Source organism: Antedon mediterranea, chromosome 4, assembly GCF_964355755.1.
Source record: "Antedon mediterranea chromosome 4, ecAntMedi1.1, whole genome shotgun sequence".
Lineage (NCBI taxonomy): Eukaryota > Metazoa > Echinodermata > Crinoidea > Comatulida > Antedonidae > Antedon > Antedon mediterranea.
In genome coordinates this window covers 2,594,108-2,613,819 of record NC_092673.1, presented here as the reverse complement: position 1 = coordinate 2,613,819, position 19,712 = coordinate 2,594,108, and the positions used below count along the sequence as shown (strand labels likewise).

The 19,712-nt window shown below is 33.4% G+C and overlaps 1 protein-coding gene across 1 annotated transcript in view; it reads left to right on the top strand.

The window, feature by feature from the left end:
• LOC140046222 (protein FAM53A-like) overlaps positions 1-19,712 on the top strand; it is a 96,041-nt gene that overhangs the window by 29,325 nt on the left and 47,004 nt on the right. The window contains exons 3-4 of the mRNA XM_072090788.1: positions 6,916-6,973; positions 12,100-12,821. Coding sequence (XP_071946889.1) covers positions 6,916-6,973; positions 12,100-12,821 — 780 coding nt within the window. The remainder of the gene's footprint in view (positions 1-6,915; positions 6,974-12,099; positions 12,822-19,712) is intronic.

The window sequence follows — 19,712 nt, the reverse complement described above, 5'->3', positions numbered from 1 at the left end:
TAATAAAGAGCTTCAATTCACATTTGTTGTTATAATTTCCAGCTTTACTATTACAAGATACAAGAGGGAGAGAGGGTGAATTTGTTTAAAGCTCTGTCTACACTATCAAACTTTATGTGACAAAACAAATGGGATGTGCCCATATATGGACATGATGATGTCATATTACTACCATATTTAGGCATATCACTACCATATTTGGGCACTTTTTGTCAGGTGTCAAATACATTGGAAATACTTTAAGGTATATAAATTAATGTTAGTACTGTCTCCATAAAGTACTGTACTTTAAATTACATTGAATGATTGGTGCTGTAAGTACCAGTGGCTGTCACCATTCACACTTAGGCTAAGGGAAACACTAATACAATTTAAGGGAAATACTTAAATATTTATTGAGTTAAGTGAAATAATTAATATTTAAGGGAAATATCTCACTTAAGTGTGATTGGTGAATACGGCCACTGTACTTTAAAATACATTTAATGATTGGTGCTTTATCCAATTGAATCGCACATCACCTTTTCCCCAAAACAAAATAGGGCGTGTTTCGAAATTTATGGTTGAATGAATGAGGATTCAAGTTTAATTTATAATAAAATGAATTAATTATGCAGAAATAATATTTTCAAGGGTACTTAAATAATTTGTGTTTAATGCCTGATTGCAATATATAGTTTTAATAAATTATTTTAATGCGAGGCACTAGAAACAGCTGACCCAGATTATTATTCTCTAAGCGCCATGGCCATACAGTTTAATATTTCAAGTCCGCAAGGATTTTATCTACTTTGATGATGGTGTTGTCATTAGACAATCATTTACTTTGAGTGACAAGTGCCAATCAAGCGTGTCATGTCTTTGTAAACATATTTATTAATGTCACTTTTTAATAATAATTTAATAATAATAATTGTGTGTATCATATTCAGAAATACTGTAAACATTTAAAGAAAACTGTAACGTAGAAAGTATTTATAGGGTGTAAGGCCCAGCTTCAATTAAGGCATGACTTTCTCCACTATCTATACCTATCGAACCTTCCACTCTTTTAATTCACATTGCCTACACCTTTTTCAACTGACGTCAAACAAAATTGCAAAACATTCAACAAGTACTTAGCAGTGTGGTATAAAGGTTAGATTATGGTGAACTTTTATAGCTAATACTAAATAGTAGGAAGCTTAAAAACTATAGTAATGAATAAATAAGTGTAAACAGATGGTAAACATAATAATTTACTGTATCTCACAATGTTCCATAAATAGCTGATTAAATTTTATTCGATATCTTAATTCTCAAGCTTGAACGCTGATGAGTTTGAAAGGCCCTTCTCCCTCCCCAAGCACAACTGTTTCTAAAGGACAATCATAGGTGATACTCCTCCCGAAGAAACCATATGAACATGGATCTAGAAATCTTCAGTAGATATGTATAAGATGATACCATTATCCAATAGGGGTGCTCAATGAATTTCTTTTTTCTTAATTGTATCCTCTCTTCAGAGAGAGAGGTATATTGTCGGTTTATCCAGGTAAGCAGGCACGAATACATCAAAACATCCCATTGTGATAAATTCATAATTCATTTCAACCTTTTCATTTTCAAGCCATGAAATTCACACAATTGTTTACTTGTATATTCCGTTAAAGTTTGATATATATTTTACTGATGAAGGTAGAGTTGCCTGAAAGCTCTGCTAACTTTTCTGGCTGTTTTACTTTTTCGTTTTGATTTAGCTTTTCACTTTTTTTTTTTGGATCTCCATTGAGATACAGCCACTGATCCCCACAGCATTGTCATTTTTTCAATATTTTGCCTTTGGATTTATTTTAGACTTATATAAATACTTAAAGTTAAGTAGTGGATGTTTTGGTTTATAGATAGAGTAGATTTCTTGTTGAAGGCTAAAGATAAATGCAGATTATGTTTCATATCAATTTTAATCATTGCTTCCTTGTTTATAAAATACTATTTCTTCTATTAATAAACTATAACCTGTTTATGAAATGACTGATGCTAATTCTACAGTAACAAACAATATAATGCCTACACCTTATAATATCCAATCTCAATAAAACAATTTGAGCAAGCAAAAAAACATTTTAGACGATCGTCGATAGTCTATTTATTTCTAAATCATCATCAGTTCTTTTGCCACTTAAAGGCTTTTTCTAAGTATAACATATCTAGACCATGAAATATTGATGTTGAACTTGGCTAGAGACATACATGAATGGGCCTACAGCGATGTTTTCCCTTACCTCATGGGGCTTCAAAATGGAGTAATTGGTAAGTTATATTCATATTCAGATCAAGGATAGAGAATCGGAGAGAAAATAAAGCTTGTTTAATTGGTACGAAATGTGTTGATTTGACTGCGATGTATCGAATGTTCTTGAACTCTCTGTAGTGAAGACGTTGTATAAACATTGCAGAGTTTAGTAAAGCTCGCATATCAGAATCTGTTTATCTTCAATCTGTCTATAGTTTCTAGAGTTTATTTGCACATTTAAGTTATGTGTTATTTTGAACATTAACTAAACACAAACGTGACATTTTACCGATGTGTGTGTTTTGTGAAGTTGCGAACCTCTAGTCTTAACAAAGGGTAATGTATTCATTTTGAATGCATAGTACTACGGATAAAAATTCACAAATTTAGTTTTTAAGCATTACAGTATAAACTGTGTATATATCAAGATAGAAAGGTCATATTTTCAGTCTTTTTACATTTATAAAAAAAAGTTAGGACTATAAAATGGTTGGTACCGATATGAGAAAACGCTCAGTTAGAATTATAAAATGGTCGGTACCGTTATGAGGAAACGGTCAGTTAGGATTATAAAATGGTCGGTACCAATATGGGGAAACGGTCAGTACTGATATGAAGAAATGGTCAATTAGGGTTATGAAATGGTCAGTACCGATATAAGGAAATGGTCAGTACCTATATGAGAAAATGGTCAGTTAGGATTATGACATGGTATGCAGAAACTGTACCAATTTGATGTAGCCGCTGGTACGTATGTATTGTATGTGAAAATAGTTGGTACATTATGTGTATTTGTGTGTGATTGTTTGAAATTGATCTAATGTTGGTGAAAGCTTAAATTATAAATCTCTTGCATCCATTCAGTCATGGTTTTATAAATCCACAAATCCTTGTTTTATCACGCAACAATAAATGAATGCAATGGTGTTATACCATCATCTGTGCAGCTTACAATTTAACAGCATCTGTGGGTGGGAAAAAAAATCTTTTGTTTAATCATTTCTTTTTTTAATACACTTAATGGTTGAACTCTTTTATAACAGCAGACAGGTGTGGTTCACACCTTGATAAACTGTAAAATAGTAGGTTACATGTAGAATGTCTGTGCTTTTGAATAAATTACAACACATTTCTTAAGAATATTATAGAAAAATGATTATAAATATTCGGAGGCTCGAACAGAAAAAATAATTACGGGGGGAAAAAATCTAAAACATGCATATAAAGACATGTAGTTTGAGGACATTTCCTAAGAATACTGTAGACAAATAATTATAAATATTCGGAGGCTCAAACAGAAAAAAAATAATTATTTATGATGGGGGGGGGGGGGGGGTTGAAAATGAAGTTTGAAGAAATAGCATGAATCAGTGTAACATATAGCTTATGTGCACTTTAAAGAACCTAGTACATCTTTCGAAATGAGTAGGGAGTTTACCCCAGTGTACTATTATACACACAGCTACTGTCACACACAGACACTTATTATAACTCATCAAGAGTTCAAGAGAGACTTGATTGTCTACTATTTAATGTCACTCTCTATAAATACAGTAAGGTGAAATAAAAATAAATAAAAAATAATGAAGGAGTTGGCTTGATGTCGACATAATAAAAGAACACAAGACATAGATGAACAAAATTGATAAATATACAAAGGAATTGGTATCCAAACCCCACCAACAATTTAAATTATAATATTCAGATATCCTCGCATTATTATTTCGATTGCAACATTGTTTTTCTCTCATTTCGTTTGTGATAGTTATCATTGTGTGTATTTTTTGCCACTGATACAAAAGAGTAATTCAATACATTGATCAGATTGATCCTGTGTCTTTGTACTCTCTGTAATGCTTTATTACTCATCAATATGCTGGTATACGCATATCAACCATCGCTTGGAAAAAATACTGTTTTTCCAAAACTACTTTTTAATACTACTAATAGCATATTGCAGTAAATCAGTATTGTTAATTATTATTATTTATTCAGGCAAAAGATACATTTTACAACATTAAATTAAACAAACATGACACAAGGAGAAAATATAAAATCATAGTCACTAGCAGCCAGGAAAGCACAAAAGCGGCCTAAAGCCACTGTCACCAATTAGGTGTGTTACTCTATAGACTGGCTAATTATGTTCTGTTTTAATTATAAATGTAATGAAACAGTTTCCAAATTTTGTATAATTGATGATATATTTTGGTGATTATTACCACATTTTTCTGCAATATTGAATTTAATAGAGTTCGAAATCCACACCCACACATAAATTGAATTTATTTTGGTGTATGTTGAGGCCTCAAGCCTTTGAGGGCGTCTTATGGTTCTTTAACCAGGGACCTCAAGCCTCTGTGTTACACCACTCCTAGCATATAATATTAATTAAAGACCACACCCACACATAATTGAATTTATTTTTGGGTATGTTGAGGCCTTAATTCAATTCAATTATTTTATTACGTCAAGCACTCTGGCTCTTGCTTGTCACGTATATAAAACATAACAAATATGATAAAATGGTTAAAATACAAACAGTACGACACCAAGGACACATAAATTTAATTTATTCTGGTGTATGTTTGCAATGAGGTTGACTGTTAACAAGTACACCACTTATCTCTACCATACACTTGATGACGTCATTCTGCCATCCTTCGGTAAGCTGTTATAATCCATGATTGAATTCAAGCGCTACTATTTCGCTGGTTTGGTTTCCAACGTTGAACATTTTATGCTTTTTTTTTAATTTGTAAAGTAAACATTGTTCGTATTATGTTGTACTCAATCATGTAAAACAATCGGCAATAATTTATCCCATAGAACTGATTTATTGTTTAAAATGTACAGTAATGTAAATGTAATTTAATGTGTTGCAAATATCAATTTTATGTTTTAAATGGGAATTAAATATAGTAGGCCTACTTGAAATAAATTGAACTTTCTGACTGCTACTATAGAAAAATAAAATTTAGAACATAAGAACCAAGGGTAAGTCTAGGAGGGAAGTGTAAACGCTAAGAACCAAGGGTAAGTCTAGGAGGGAAGTGTAATAGCTAAGAACCAAGGGTAAGTCTAGGAGGGAAGTGTAATAGCTAAGAACCAAGGGTAAGTCTAGGAGGGAAGTGTAAAAGCTAAGAACCAAGGGTAAGTCTAGGAGGGAAGTGTAAACGCTAAGAACCAAGGGTAAGTCTAGGAGGGAAGTGTAAACGCTAAGAACCAAGGGTAAGTCTAGGAGGGAAGTGTAATAGCTAAGAACCAAGGGTAAGTCTAGGAGGGAAGTGTAATAGCTAAGAACCAAGGGTAAGTCTAGGAGGGAAGTGTAAAAGCTAAGAACCAAGGGTAAGTCTAGGAGGGAAGTGTAATAGCTAAGAACCAAGGGTAAGTCTAGGAGGGAAGTGTAATAGCTAAGAACCAAGGGTAAGTCTAGGAGGGAAGTGTAATAGCTAAGAACCAAGGGTAAGTCTAGGAGGGAAGTGTAATAGCTAAGAACCAAGGGTAAGTCTAGGAGGGAAGTGTAATAGCTAAGAACCAAGGGTAAGTCTAGGGGGGAAGTGTAATAGCTAAGAACCAAGGGTAAGTCTAGGAGGGAAGTGTAATAGCTAAGAACCAAGGGTAAGTCTAGGAGGGAAGTGTAATAGCTAAGAACCAAGGGTAAGTCTAGGAGGGAAGTGTAATAGCTAAGAACCAAGGGTAAGTCTAGGAGGGAAGTGTAATAGCTAAGAACCAAGGGTAAGTCTAGGAGGGAAGTGTAATAGCTAAGAACCAAGGGTAAGTCTAGGAGGGAAGTGTAATAGCTAAGAACCAATGGTAAGTCTAGGAGGGAAGTGTAATAGCTAAGAACCAAGGGTAAGTCTAGGAGGGAAGTGTAAAAGCTAAGAACCAAGGGTAAGTCTAGGAGGGAAGTGTAATAGCTAAGAACCAAGGGTAAGTCTAGGAGGGAAGTGTAATAGCTAAGAACCAAGGGTAAGTCTAGGAGGGAAGTGTAATAGCTAAGAACCAAGGGTAAGTCTAGGAGGGAAGTGTAATAGCTAAGAACCAAGGGTAAGTCTAGGAGGGAAGTGTAATAGCTAAGAACCAAGGGTAAGTCTAGGGGGGAAGTGTAATAGCTAAGAACCAAGGGTAAGTCTAGGAGGGAAGTGTAATAGCTAAGAACCAAGGGTAAGTCTAGGAGGGAAGTGTAATAGCTAAGAACCAAGGGTAAGTCTAGGAGGGAAGTGTAATAGCTAAGAACCAAGGGTAAGTCTAGGAGGGAAGTGTAATAGCTAAGAACCAAGGGTAAGTCTAGGAGGGAAGTGTAATAGCTAAGAACCAAGGGTAAGTCTAGGAGGGAAGTGTAATAGCTAAGAACCAATGGTAAGTCTAGGAGGGAAGTGTAATAGCTAAGAACCAAGGGTAAGTCTAGGAGGGAAGTGTAAAAGCTAAGAACCAAGGGTAAGTCTAGGAGGGAAGTGTAAAAGCTAAGAACCAAGGGTAAGTCTAGGAGGGAAGTGTAAAAGCTAAGAACCAAGGGTAAGTCTAGGAGGGAAGTGTAATAGCTAAGAACCAAGGGTAAGTCTAGGAGGGAAGTGTAATAGCTTTCAATGTAAAAGTATGAATTCAAAAATAAGTATTTTACTTTTTGTATTTTACAGATTGCCTATCATACACGTAGTAGGACCAAAGCATGGCAACTTAGCCATAATAAGATAGGTAAGTACATAACAATACAATACAAGTAATGGAATACATCTTTTTCCCACCTCAAACCCCTCCCCACCTCCCCACCTCAAACCCCTCCCCACCTTCCCACCTCAAACCCCTCCCCACCTCCCCACCTATATAACCCCAACTATCTCTTAAAATCCACATTCCACCATGCTGGGTTTAGTTCAGTTTTTATTTGGAAAGAATTATTTAGACATTTGTGCATTTAAGGATACATATGAAAGTCTCTGTCTATATATATCGCGATTGCTAAAAACATAAAATTAAAGCTTTACTTTACAACGAAACTTAAACATAAGCCCCACTGCCACTAATGGTATAGACAGATTATAGTTGGCCATGTTACCTCTACTTTGCCTAAGAGAAGCATACTACTTTTAACTAAGTTCATGGACATTGTATGATCTGAGGTGACTTTTTCAGGCTTTTATAAAGCTCTTATAAAAATACGAAAACAAACCTTTATTTAAAGTAACAGTAAAGACTACTTATAAACCAAGATGCATGTCAAAGCCTACTACTGTATAGTATCTTTTAAGCCTGTTTCCAACTTTTGAGTTCAGTGAATATATATTTTTCAGCAGCGGATCCAGTTTTTTTTTAACATGGGAGTGCTAGCATAGTGGTGTAACGGCTATGAGCGCTCACTGGCTGAACTCAGGAGCCTTTGAGCTTACAGGGCCCCTGAACAGTGCCAAGAGAATAGTATTTAAATTTAAATGTTTTAAAAGGCCTCAAGCATTGGAGGGCCACTTATGGTTCCAAGGGCCTCAGGCTTTTGTGCTATAGTACGCCACTGCTAGCATATCATATTAATCATCTGTCAAAAAAAGATATCAAAATGTAGTGCATAATATCATTTTTGATGTTTGTGCTTAAATAAAATTTATGAAGTCAAATTGCACTTTACATTCTTTGTCATTCAGAAAAACACAAGTTATTAAACGCCCACTTACACTAGTAGATAATACCATTCTAAGCTTTCTAATCAAATAAGAACAAACTAATCTGGGTTAGTTTGGTATATATTACTACCTTGACGTCAGTAAATTTGAGCAAAAGTTTGCTTACTACCAAACAACACTGCCGCACAAATAAAGGTGTAATTTTATTGATTGTAAGAGTGTTGTTAACCAGATGCTATACATGTAGCATTCACGCAAGCACCTTCTCAATATGCATTCATTTAGTTCCAACCAACTTATTATAAAGAAAGCTGCGATATTTGGACCAATTTAACAATTTTGTATGTCTTAATAGTAAAAGTATAATGTCCATTTAACAATGAACAAGATGCCCTCAGCTGTCTACCCCCTTTTTCTTTTCTTGAAATGCCCTCTTTAAAGCCTACAGCTCATGACGATTTTTGCTTTTGTGGGTCAAAAACGAATCCAGTAAATTCTTAGCTTTGATTGATCATTAGTTTTATTTAAAAAACATTAAATTCACTAAGAAAAACATGTATGTAAACTGAGAATAAATTATAAATATGATATAACTGTTATAATTTAATTCTATCACACAGCAACTGTTTTCATTTATATAGTAAATATAGTCACGTTCAGTAGGCTTGTTGCCAATGTTTTTATGCTGTGTTTCAAACAGGGAGATGGTCCCTATTACTACCTCATAGGGAGAAGACAGGCAATTAATAGAACACCTCCTAGCTTATCCATCACAAACTATTTAAACTTCACAACGTACTAAGCCTTTCAGTCGCCAAAACAGCTTCAAATTCAAGTACTTGTATAATAGATATAAGGTGTGGCACCTCTTTCCCGTTTTACCAAAATTGTTTTTCATTCACGTTTCTCTCTAGTACGCATTTGACGAACAGAAGAGTGACATAATAGTGGCGAATTCAAATATTTATTCTGTGTTTACCAGCACTTGAAAAGAAAAGATAAACAGTTTGTCCTTGAAGGAATGGTAGATTACTGATGTTTCTTCATTGACAATTGGATTGATATCTAATATAGATTTAGTTTTAGGGCTTTTTCTTGTACATATTTAGAATCAACAATGGTTTAATTTCTTAAAAATTTGATTGACATTATCTCGATAGCATAAAATTAAGATCAACAAAACACTTTCCATAAACAAACTGCAGTGGATCTAGTAAAGTTTCCCCTTTATCCGGATGTTCGCTGAATAAGTTTGTTAAACTGAAAGGTATTTTCTAAAAAAGGGGTGTACCTTGAGTAGGTTCATTCAAAAAGAGCGGGTAATTATCTTGTAATTTTAACTGAAACGAAAAAGAAACGTAATTCTACTTTTTTAACCCCGTTATACCAGAAATATATTCACAAATAACAAGGTTTTAAGATTGAAAGCAAGATCTTACTAGATTACAAAGAGACTGCTTAACGAAACAATTTGAAAATTAAGCTGGATACCCCTTCCTCCTCTTAAAGTTACCCTGCCCAATATCTTATGAACACCATAATATTTTCATCAGTTTTTTGCTGAATATGTAATTCATATTTTATATTGAAGGCCCAGACAAACGTCTGAAAAATGTTATTTTCAAGATTATCCTTGATTATTTATTCTTTTTTATTGTAAATTCTACATTAAAAGTCTACCAATCGATGATTACAATGTGATGAGTAGGAGTAGTATTTACATTTATATTACATTGTTCCCCGCGTCAATAAAAATCAACAAGATCAACTAAAAACTCCTCATAAGCATTAAGGATTCCATTAAATTTACACACGAATCCACGGTTCAATATCGCCGCATTCATTTATCACCGTGTTTTTGTTCTTCAAAAAGATTAAGCCTACGCAACTTTCTAGGTCAGACTCGACGTGAATATTAAAATTCATGGAATATTTTACTAGGTCAATGTTCTTCGTGCTATGAAAATTTTTTGACGGATTTAGACTAGAAGCGAACGTCTCTTAATGAGATGTTTTTGCGAATTAGTTAAACATCCCCAAATGCACCATCAGGTTTGAATGATTCTCTATTTGTAGCAATTTTGCGTCAATCACTCCTAAATTGAAGGTTTTCTGAAAGATTGTACATAAATGTGTGAATATATTGGAGCTGAAAAATGTACTTTGACCAACATATTAAATCTCTCATTACAATAAACAACATTTGACTATAAACCCATTTTAAATCTGGTCATCAGAATTGAATAAACAAATCATAGAAAAGCTATATCTGTCATATAAGATACCAGCCAGCCAAAATATTATAAATGTATTATTATGGGCCTGTTTCTGCTGCAACTGCTTAAAATACGGTATAAAAATACGGTATAAAATACGGTATTTTTTATACCGTATTTTTTAGTACCCCGTTTCTGCTAACAATACTTCTTGGGTGGTCGTGTTAAATTTCATCTTTTTTTACCCAAATTGCCATTCATTTATTTGATCGATAATTAAAAGTCACAATAAAGGAAGTTTTACGTCTCACTTTCAACAGCCTAGCCCTAGTGATAGAGATGTTGTGAGAGCACAGAAAACATCGTAATGTGGACAATTAATTCGTTCCCTCCCCGAGTTATTGTATTTTGCAATGTTCTACTGCTTTCGCAGGCTCTTCAGCTTTGAGTTTACTTGCTTTGGAGACCAGTCTATTCCATACTCCTGCTTTATTTTTTTGAAATGTCTTTGTAATGTGGTTGTCCCTTTTATTACCTTTTAGTTGGCCAGACATTTTAGCTTCCCCACACACATTTATTTAGTAAAATTGTGACGTCTTCGCTCCACATTTTCGCCGAATATATCTATACACGTATGTAAAGCAGCTGACAGCGACAGAAAATAAAAACACGAATGTTGACCTTTTGTCATGTAAAAAAAAAAATACGGTATTTTTTATTGGCAGCAGAAACGGGTACAAAAAATACGGTATAAATTTGTAAATACCGTATTTTATCCACAAATTTTGTGGGGAAAATACGGTATACAAAATACGGTATATTTTTTATGAGCGCAGTTTCTGCTGCCAAAAATATACCGTATATATACGGTATTTAAAAAATACCGTATAATATACGGTATTTAGTTGGCAGCAGAAACAGGGCCAAACTTTGTTATTTTGGTAAAAAGACAATTTAATGTGTTTGTTATTTTTTTGCATACACAGTTTTTGTTTTTATATGATATTCTACAAAATAAATATTTGTAAAATTCCAATGTTATTGTAATAATAGTAGCTTTTAAAATTGCAAAATATTGATATCGTATTTTGAAAACCAATTATAATGCAATTATTCACAGTGCCTTTGGCTCTAAGTACCCCCTTTTGTTATATGTATCATTGAATATAGCAAGTATTATCTGGTTAAAAGGAGCTATAGAAATGAAAAATAGAAAATTTAAAGGGAAAATTAAAGCGTAAAGAAGCTGTGTAAAATTGGGAATTCACTCCAGAAATGTTTTTCAATTTTTAAAGGGACAATGTGAGTTTTAGAAAACCTTGCAAAACTAGGAATTTACTCCAGAAATGTTTTATTTTAAAGGGACATGCAAGATTAAAAACTGGAATGGAATGTTTGATACAGATAAATAGTTAATTAATTTCTGATGGATCATTTAACCAACATTGTTTACCACTTGGTTTCATACCTTTCATTAGCAACTTCAATAGTACTGTAAAAAGAACACTAATTTGGCAATCCCTGAGCCTTTTGTAGCTACATCCCTGGAGTTACAAATTATTCAAATTTGTGGTAACCACTTGTAATTACAGGTTTAGATAAAGCTTTAAACACTTAACGTAATAGACCTTGTCAATCAAACGCACATTCTATACTATCACTCTGGGATTAATTATCATAGTCTTTTTAGAATTCTGTACAAAATCAATTTTAATCATTACATTTCGCATCGATTATGAACTGTTTTATCTTGTTTTAATGGGAGTATATATTTGCATGATATTTAAGTCTGTGAAGCATTTCTGACGAAACCTTTACCAGTCGCTCATAGCTTGATCCATTTTGAAACTTATAATACTGATACTACTAATGGTTGAGCTACAGAACGATCCGTTAAATTGAAAATTAAGAAAAAGTGGTAACCTCATCTGAATTAAATTGTTTTTTATTGAATAAGTTATTAATTTTATTAATAAATTTGTTCTTTTAGATTCTAGGACATACACAGATAGTTTTACAGCAACCAACAGTAAGAGCTGCGCGTATAGTACAGAAATGCCAGTTGCCGAATATTACGCACTTAGCAAACCGTGCCAAATTCCAAGTAACCAAAATGAGGTTGATAGAAACAATTCCATCAATTCGTCACAAGCACGAACCCCTACAGCGGCACCGCCAAAGAAACGTCACTGTAGGTCACTATCGGCAGGAGAATTAACAGAACAGAGAGCGTACCCGTGGAAACCACGTGCTTCTAGGGTTTGGCGTCCTGTAACAAAAGCCAAGTTAGACACATATCAAGGACATGTTCCTATGCATAATTTCAACCTACCAAGCCTCGAAAATAATTATCCAATTTTTCAATATCCTGAATTAGAAAATGAATATTCAACACCCCCAGAGTCGCCGGTTCCTCGACCTGCATCAGCGACCTCGTGGGACGATTCGCTCAATATGCCTTGGTTAGATGCCAATTCGCTACACCATCAGATAGCGCAGAAATCTTGGTTTTGTTCCGAAGACAAGATTTCAGAAAGTTCTGGATCAGTTGTGTCGATACCTAGTGTTTCGTTAACGCCAGAACTACAGCGAAAGGGTGTAGGTATGTTACGTTGCCGATCGCAACCTTGCGTGTCGAGAAGGCGAGGAGGAAAGAAAAGGCGAAGAGAAGAAGAATCTAGACCAAAGTTAGACTTTCAAAAAATGGAAGAGGTAAGTTTTTAATTATTTCTACCTTGAAAATGACACACCTTCAATTTATGCAAATTCATGTAATTTCAGGTGATACTATAAAAACACCCATAATTGTTTTTCTTGTTGCCATGTCAATGTTTTTTTAAACAACAATTATCAGATCACGAACATATCTCTTGCAGAGGGATTAAAATAATCTAATTTAGTTTAGAAGTAAAAATTTAACTCCATGTAAATGTTGGATTTAAATATAATTAGCTTTCAATGTGACATGAATTGAACTAAACATAAATGACATTGCTAGCATCTTATTCACAAATTCATTATGCATTTTGTTCGTTGTACTTAAAGCGTGCGTTATAACACCTTCAGTAAAGGAGCAATCACCGCTGGAGCCTGTGATTAAGAATTCAATTCACAACACTAATAATTAAGTTTCAGGCTCAACTCAAACAACTGCTGCATTCCAGACGACTATCTAACCACTTTCCCCAACTCAAAATGAAATTCTGACTTATAATTTTCAAAAGGGAGTATCAGGTTACATCTCGCAACGGAAATTGACCCCACCCAAGACTATCACATGCACTAACTGACTGAAAATCCTTTACCAATGTTAAGATATAATGGCCCCTTGTGATATCGTCTTTAATGGCGACCCAAACGCAATTTGACAACTAGAAATCATCTGGGAAATCAGAATTGGTTCAGTACTCACTTGCCAATGCAAATTAGGTAACGGATGGCGCATGAAGTAGGCCAGGCAAAAGGATACTCTACTAATCTAGCAATTTGCCCAGCATACTCTATTAAATACCATCTCCAGAGTCGCCAATTTAATTCACAAGCTTGCCTTTGATCTTAAAATCTAACGCTAATATTAAAGTGTCAATGTACTAAATGTAACTACTTCAAAAATTAAGTAATTTACCCCATGGCATTTAAGAAATTAAAAAAAATAACTTAATTGTATCATTCCCATTTACTATCATCCATTCATTCCAAACTATATATCTTTGGGCGTAAGATAAATTTCTATGTGTTGAATGATGACTTTTTCGAACATGTCTCAACGCTTAACTGCCATTTTCAGAGAAATTTCTCATTTGCAAATATAGTGATTCCACAGTTTTACTATTACAGCATGTGTACGTTTTTTTTGCGTGTTTGACTTGATATGATATATTCAATGATAGAATGTCACGGTTCAAACCTCTCAAGTGAGTTGTTTCATCTGAGCTGCGCTGCGTTCATTTCACACCACAAAGTTGTACAGTATATCCATTAGCATAGCTCTGCAATGCCCCATGTGATTTTCTTGACCCGGTTCAGTAGATAAACTGGACATGGTGTCTCATTTTAAATTGACCATTCATAAATGTAGAATTCATATTTTGAATCTGAATTTTTGTGAGTTTTTCATTACTTAAGGTTGAGTCTGTAAATTAGAGATATAAACAGATTGGCAAACAGATTTAATATTTAATACACATTTGTAAACTATTACCTTCAACTTTTTATGATTTTTAATTTCAAAAATATTTTTTACTATACTAATATACAAACTTTTTTCATATAATCTCTAATATTAATTCAGATCCCTAAAATTGTCCAGGTCTCAGTAAATTGCCCAGGTCTCTCTCCTAATTGCCCAGGTCTCTTTTAATTTCCCAGGTCTCTCTTTAATTGCCCAGGTCAGTCTTACAGTAATTTTCTATTAAATACCATTAATGCATCATTACTAGCGTACATTAAAAAATATTTGTTTAATAATTCATAGGGTCTCTAAAAGTAATGCTCCCTCAAATAGTCCAGGTCTTTGTAAATTTCCCAGCTCTCTCTTAATTTTCCAGGCCTCTCTTAATTTTCCAGGCCTAATTAATTTTCTATTTTCCATTACTGCACTAGCGCAAGTTAAGATCTCAGTAGAATTATTTCTAACGAGCCTGCCAAGATCTCCGTTCAATGATATTTGTACTTGACAAAGAGTTTTCATTGCAACTATTGAATTCTTAAAGAGAAAGAAATATGCAAATATCAACGATCTTGCGCAATGCTAGAATAGAATCAATCATGATCAACGTAACGCTTTTGTGTGCATCGTTACAGCAGTCCCGAGTCGTACATAAAATCAGTAAAAATGACAGCCTTAGCATTAAGTAAAATATAATGCCGAATGTTGCGTGCAAACTCGGTGACTCAGAGGTAATCTACCCGGCGTCCATTAAAGAAGGGCTGATGAGAGGTTGCCCGATTTCTGACCTGTGTATCATTAGTTTACTGTTGATGTTAGACTTTATCATTCTCCCACCACACTGGAACCATCTATCAAACAAAATACACTTACAATCATACTGCAGTCATTGTATGTATTAAGAGCAAAAAAAAACTAAATATTTTGGAAATTTTATTCGTACTTAATGACGTCATCTCCGGTTTAGAAGTAAGCGACTAGTTTTGATTCACGCTTCAACAAACCGATGATATGCACTTTTAACTTTTCGTTAATTGCCAAAACAATAATTATACTCAATTCTGGCTTCATTAACGCATTAGAAAAAAGTTATGGTTTAATTATATTTTGTCAATTTTTATTCAATTATTCCCAAGTTTATAATAGGACATTAAAGATTATTTTCAATTATGTTTTATAGATTAAAATTTAATGTTTTATTGTTATAATTTTAGTATTCCATTAAAAATAATTATTGGTTAGAATGAACAAAAATTGTGCATGCTGCGATCTGATAATGAGTTTGTATTGAAATTCTTTTATCAATTTGTGTAAATGACAAAAGTATGCTAGCTATATAATTACAGGTTAATTTAGCATTAAGTAGGGTGCATTAATTAAGTTGAATGTAATGGTATTTAATACCACCCTTTAGCAGTTGTCAGGTGTGTATTTCACATCAATTGGTATTCACACTCTGTTTTATTGCCCAGATCAACCTCACTTGTTCTCATTTTTCCGCTGTAATTTGATATCCATATTCCATGGGAAAGATGAAAAACACGAAACACTTCCGTCGACCTCGTATTGCAACAATTAGAACACTGATACAAAATGTATTTAAGTTAATAACCCTACAAATTTTTCTACAGACAAAATTTATTTTAAGTTTATGTAGAGCATCTTGTGTATGTTTGTCTTGGGAACTTCTGTGGGCCCCTAATGATCAGCAATTGCTGGATGGATCACCCTCATTAAATATGGTTTTTTTTTAAATACAAGCTTTTGAAATTTTAATCATAATATGCTAAAGAGAGTATTTTAAAAATTGATCTTGCTTTAGTATTTTATACTTTGTATCATCATCCAGTAACCTATATACAGTAGAGCAGATATAGTTATATTTAGCAGTTAAAATTAGTACATTTGTGGCTTGCCTTTTAGCTTAAATTACTGCAATGCCTATTAAAATATTGTAAAAAAAATATACAGTATGTAAAAATGAATGACCTTATGCCATAGTACTATAGATAATAAGTTAATTTATCAAAGTAATTAAAATAACCAAATATTTTTTACTTTAAAATTCTTCCTTTATATATTAAACCCATCAGGCATAGAACAATATTTATTTCCTATGTTGATGATGAATGGTTTAATTTATATCACCAAGTCTAATACTATTATAAATTGCATAAATTTTGAACCATATTTTAAAGTTTGAAAGTTAATTTCGCGTATTGGTTCGTGTCAATTATACTTGCATGTAAATGTATAGAGCATCTCATAATTACTTTATATCCTCTTGATGGTGAGATGTTAACAACAACAAAAGTATCACAATCAATAACATTAAATGAGACAATAATGCAGTTTGAATTTATTGATGATTCCAAGTTTTATCATTGTTGGTTATTTGTCATGCACCAGTTACATTCATGGTTTTTCAAACCTCTATTTTATTAGAGTATTAGCATCTGAGCAAAGAATAAAAAAAAAACACCGATATTCACGTCGTAAATTTCTAAAAGTTGTTTTATCTATATATCTGTTTGCGGCTGAGTTATTGGTTGAGTAGAATAGCTAAGCTTAAAAACTTTCACAAGTATTTTCGTGAGTTATGGGAAGTTTTTAGAAAATAGAATTTAAACTTTACAATGTCATTATGTAACTGATGAATTTGATTTATAACCTGTCTCTTGAGGTAGTTGGAAAAACAGTCATAAAAAAAGACAATGTAAGATTGACAGTGAGGCTTCGTGCTATTTATTCATTCCTGCCAAGCTTCGGCTCTCGGAGTAGACAATTCGACGGCGAACGATAACAACAATATAAATGATGTTAATTCTATACAACGAATTGATTGTGATGTATGCATGTGCGTACACGTTCAAACGCAATCAACCCTGTAAACTCCCTAGGTAGAACATTCAAGACAAGTCTCTCACATCTCTATTGGCATTGCTAATGCAACATCAAATTTGCAAATGAATGGAATAAAACTCAAGTTGACAATAATTGCTGCTGTCCATTCGGACTGTGTTTATGGCCGATGGAGATGGTCTAACACCTCACTTGATTACACAACGTGTATTTTATGTGTTTGTGCATATGTATGCTTAGAATTCCGAATGATTTTTTAACGAGAGATTTCAATCATTGTGAGACTAATTATACAGAGTCCATAAGAAACGAAGTAGCTAGAGAAAAATACAGTTTAAAATCTGTTGTACAAAACGGATTGTATGTTCTTACTACCCAGCACCGAACTACTTTTTTTTGTTGCCTGTTTACGTGCTTCTGTGCATCAATCACGAATCAAGCCATTTTTACATGGCCATTGGCCTACACAATGTAGCTTAAATGGCATTATTTAAATTTGATTATTACTTTCGTATTTATACGCAACACTAGATCAAGTAGTGTGCAAGTTAATGTGCCTGGCTGAGTAGAAAAATATCAAATTTAATGTTTCTTTGTTGATGATTATTATGAAATAATGTGAAGATCAATGCATTTTACTCTGCATGGCTGGTAATGGATTACTCGCGTCTCTAGCTAATGTATTTTAGATAGATACTGAATTCAATTTCAAAGTTATAAATAGCAATATTTCACTACTATTTTGTTAGTATTAGCTATACATCATATGGACCACAGCAATATTTCACCACTTACAGTATTTTGTTGGTATCGGTTCAGTTATATCATATGGACCACATTTTAATAGGCACAAATAGGAAATCACAGATTGATAGTCAGAAACAGTGGTTCAAATCTGTGAGATCTCATATGCTTGTTATCTATTTAATGTACATTTTTCAAGATAATTAGTTAAGGTGTTATGTTTTTATATTGTATTGTATCTATGTTTCTAAGCTCAGGAAAACAAATATCATGCATGATATATTATGTGACAATAAATTAAATCTTGAATAGCTAAAACAATAATACTAGTGTACCCAAGTCTAAGCTTAGTTTATAAGTATAGCATGGAAAACGTCTTATCTTGTCATTTGCGAGTTATGTACTCGCTATTTGATGCACGTTGAAATAAACAACAGTTTTCTATTTAGCAAACTAATTCGTTTCCATGTCACTTGTGTTTAAATTGATAAATTGCAGGCACAATACACAGTCACCTTTGTACTAAACTGAAGTTGCAAGCAAACTTCAAAACAAGTTTCATTTTATTATGGAAAGATGATAATGTAATAAAATTAGGTCAACTAACCACAGAAATTAGAGCAATACAAAAAGCATGACACGTTTTGCAATGATCTATTATTCATAGTGTCAATTGATGTGTTCATAATGCCATATTGTACCGCTGGCCATTTTTAGTAATGTACTTTCTCAATTCTATATTTCCAATTACTTTTGAGACATATTTAGTAATAATTTATTCAAATGTTATGTACTATTTTCAAAATAACCTTAAACCGTAAAGATATACCGTACTAAATTATACGTTGATACAGTTAATAGTTGTCTTTTTAATTACGGCATGACAAACTATCACATGAAAGCGTTGTAACTCGGTTAGATTATCCTGCGAGATATCCATATAACAATTGCTGTACATGCATTTGTGTTGTCGTATGTGCGAATTGGGTATAATCATGAATTGTTATTTATGTGTGCATACTATACTACTAATTGATTGTATTCTCGTCGACAGTGATTCAGTCAGAATGGCAGGAGCTGTGGCTTGGTGGTTATGATGCTTGGCTACCAATCTAGGGGTACTGGGTTCAAGTCCTGTCATATGTCAGGGTTTTTTTCTCATGACAATTTACAACTCCACTCCCAAAGACTTAATAATAAGTCTTTGTTTATGTAGAGCATCTTGTCTATATGTTTGTCTTATATGTTCTAGTGCAGTATATGGAGAGCCATCTCGATAGTGCTTTGCACTCATGGCAATCCTCAGGGTGCTGCACCGCTGTGTTGTCATGTATTGTTGTGCCTGAAAATTGAATAAAATAAAAAATAAATAAAAACAGAAAATATAAAATATCAATTTGTTATGTTATATGATAAGTTATTATTTGTATTATAACATTACCAATTTAATATTTGTGTTGCACTATACTTGTTGTAGCATCTGTCATGTTTCCAGATTAGAGTGTGTAGCGGTCATTGTTATAGCTGGTATTTTTATAGATTGGTTGACCATATCGCTTGACCAATTTTTGATCAAGGAAAATAAACCGGCAACAATCAGTTCTGTGTCCTCATCGCAGGTTCATTTTGGGACGTGATAAAATCATCACTTTGCGCCGTGTCGGTAACCGTTTGACTGAATTTGCTTGTTATTGTTTTTTTGCGCATGAGTAAGCATGATTACGTTCATTGGCTAATGACTAGAGTTCTTTATAGGGCCCCTTTTAGGATTTTTTGTATTCATAATAGATATGTTCATATATATGATAAATTCCATTCCATAGATTATA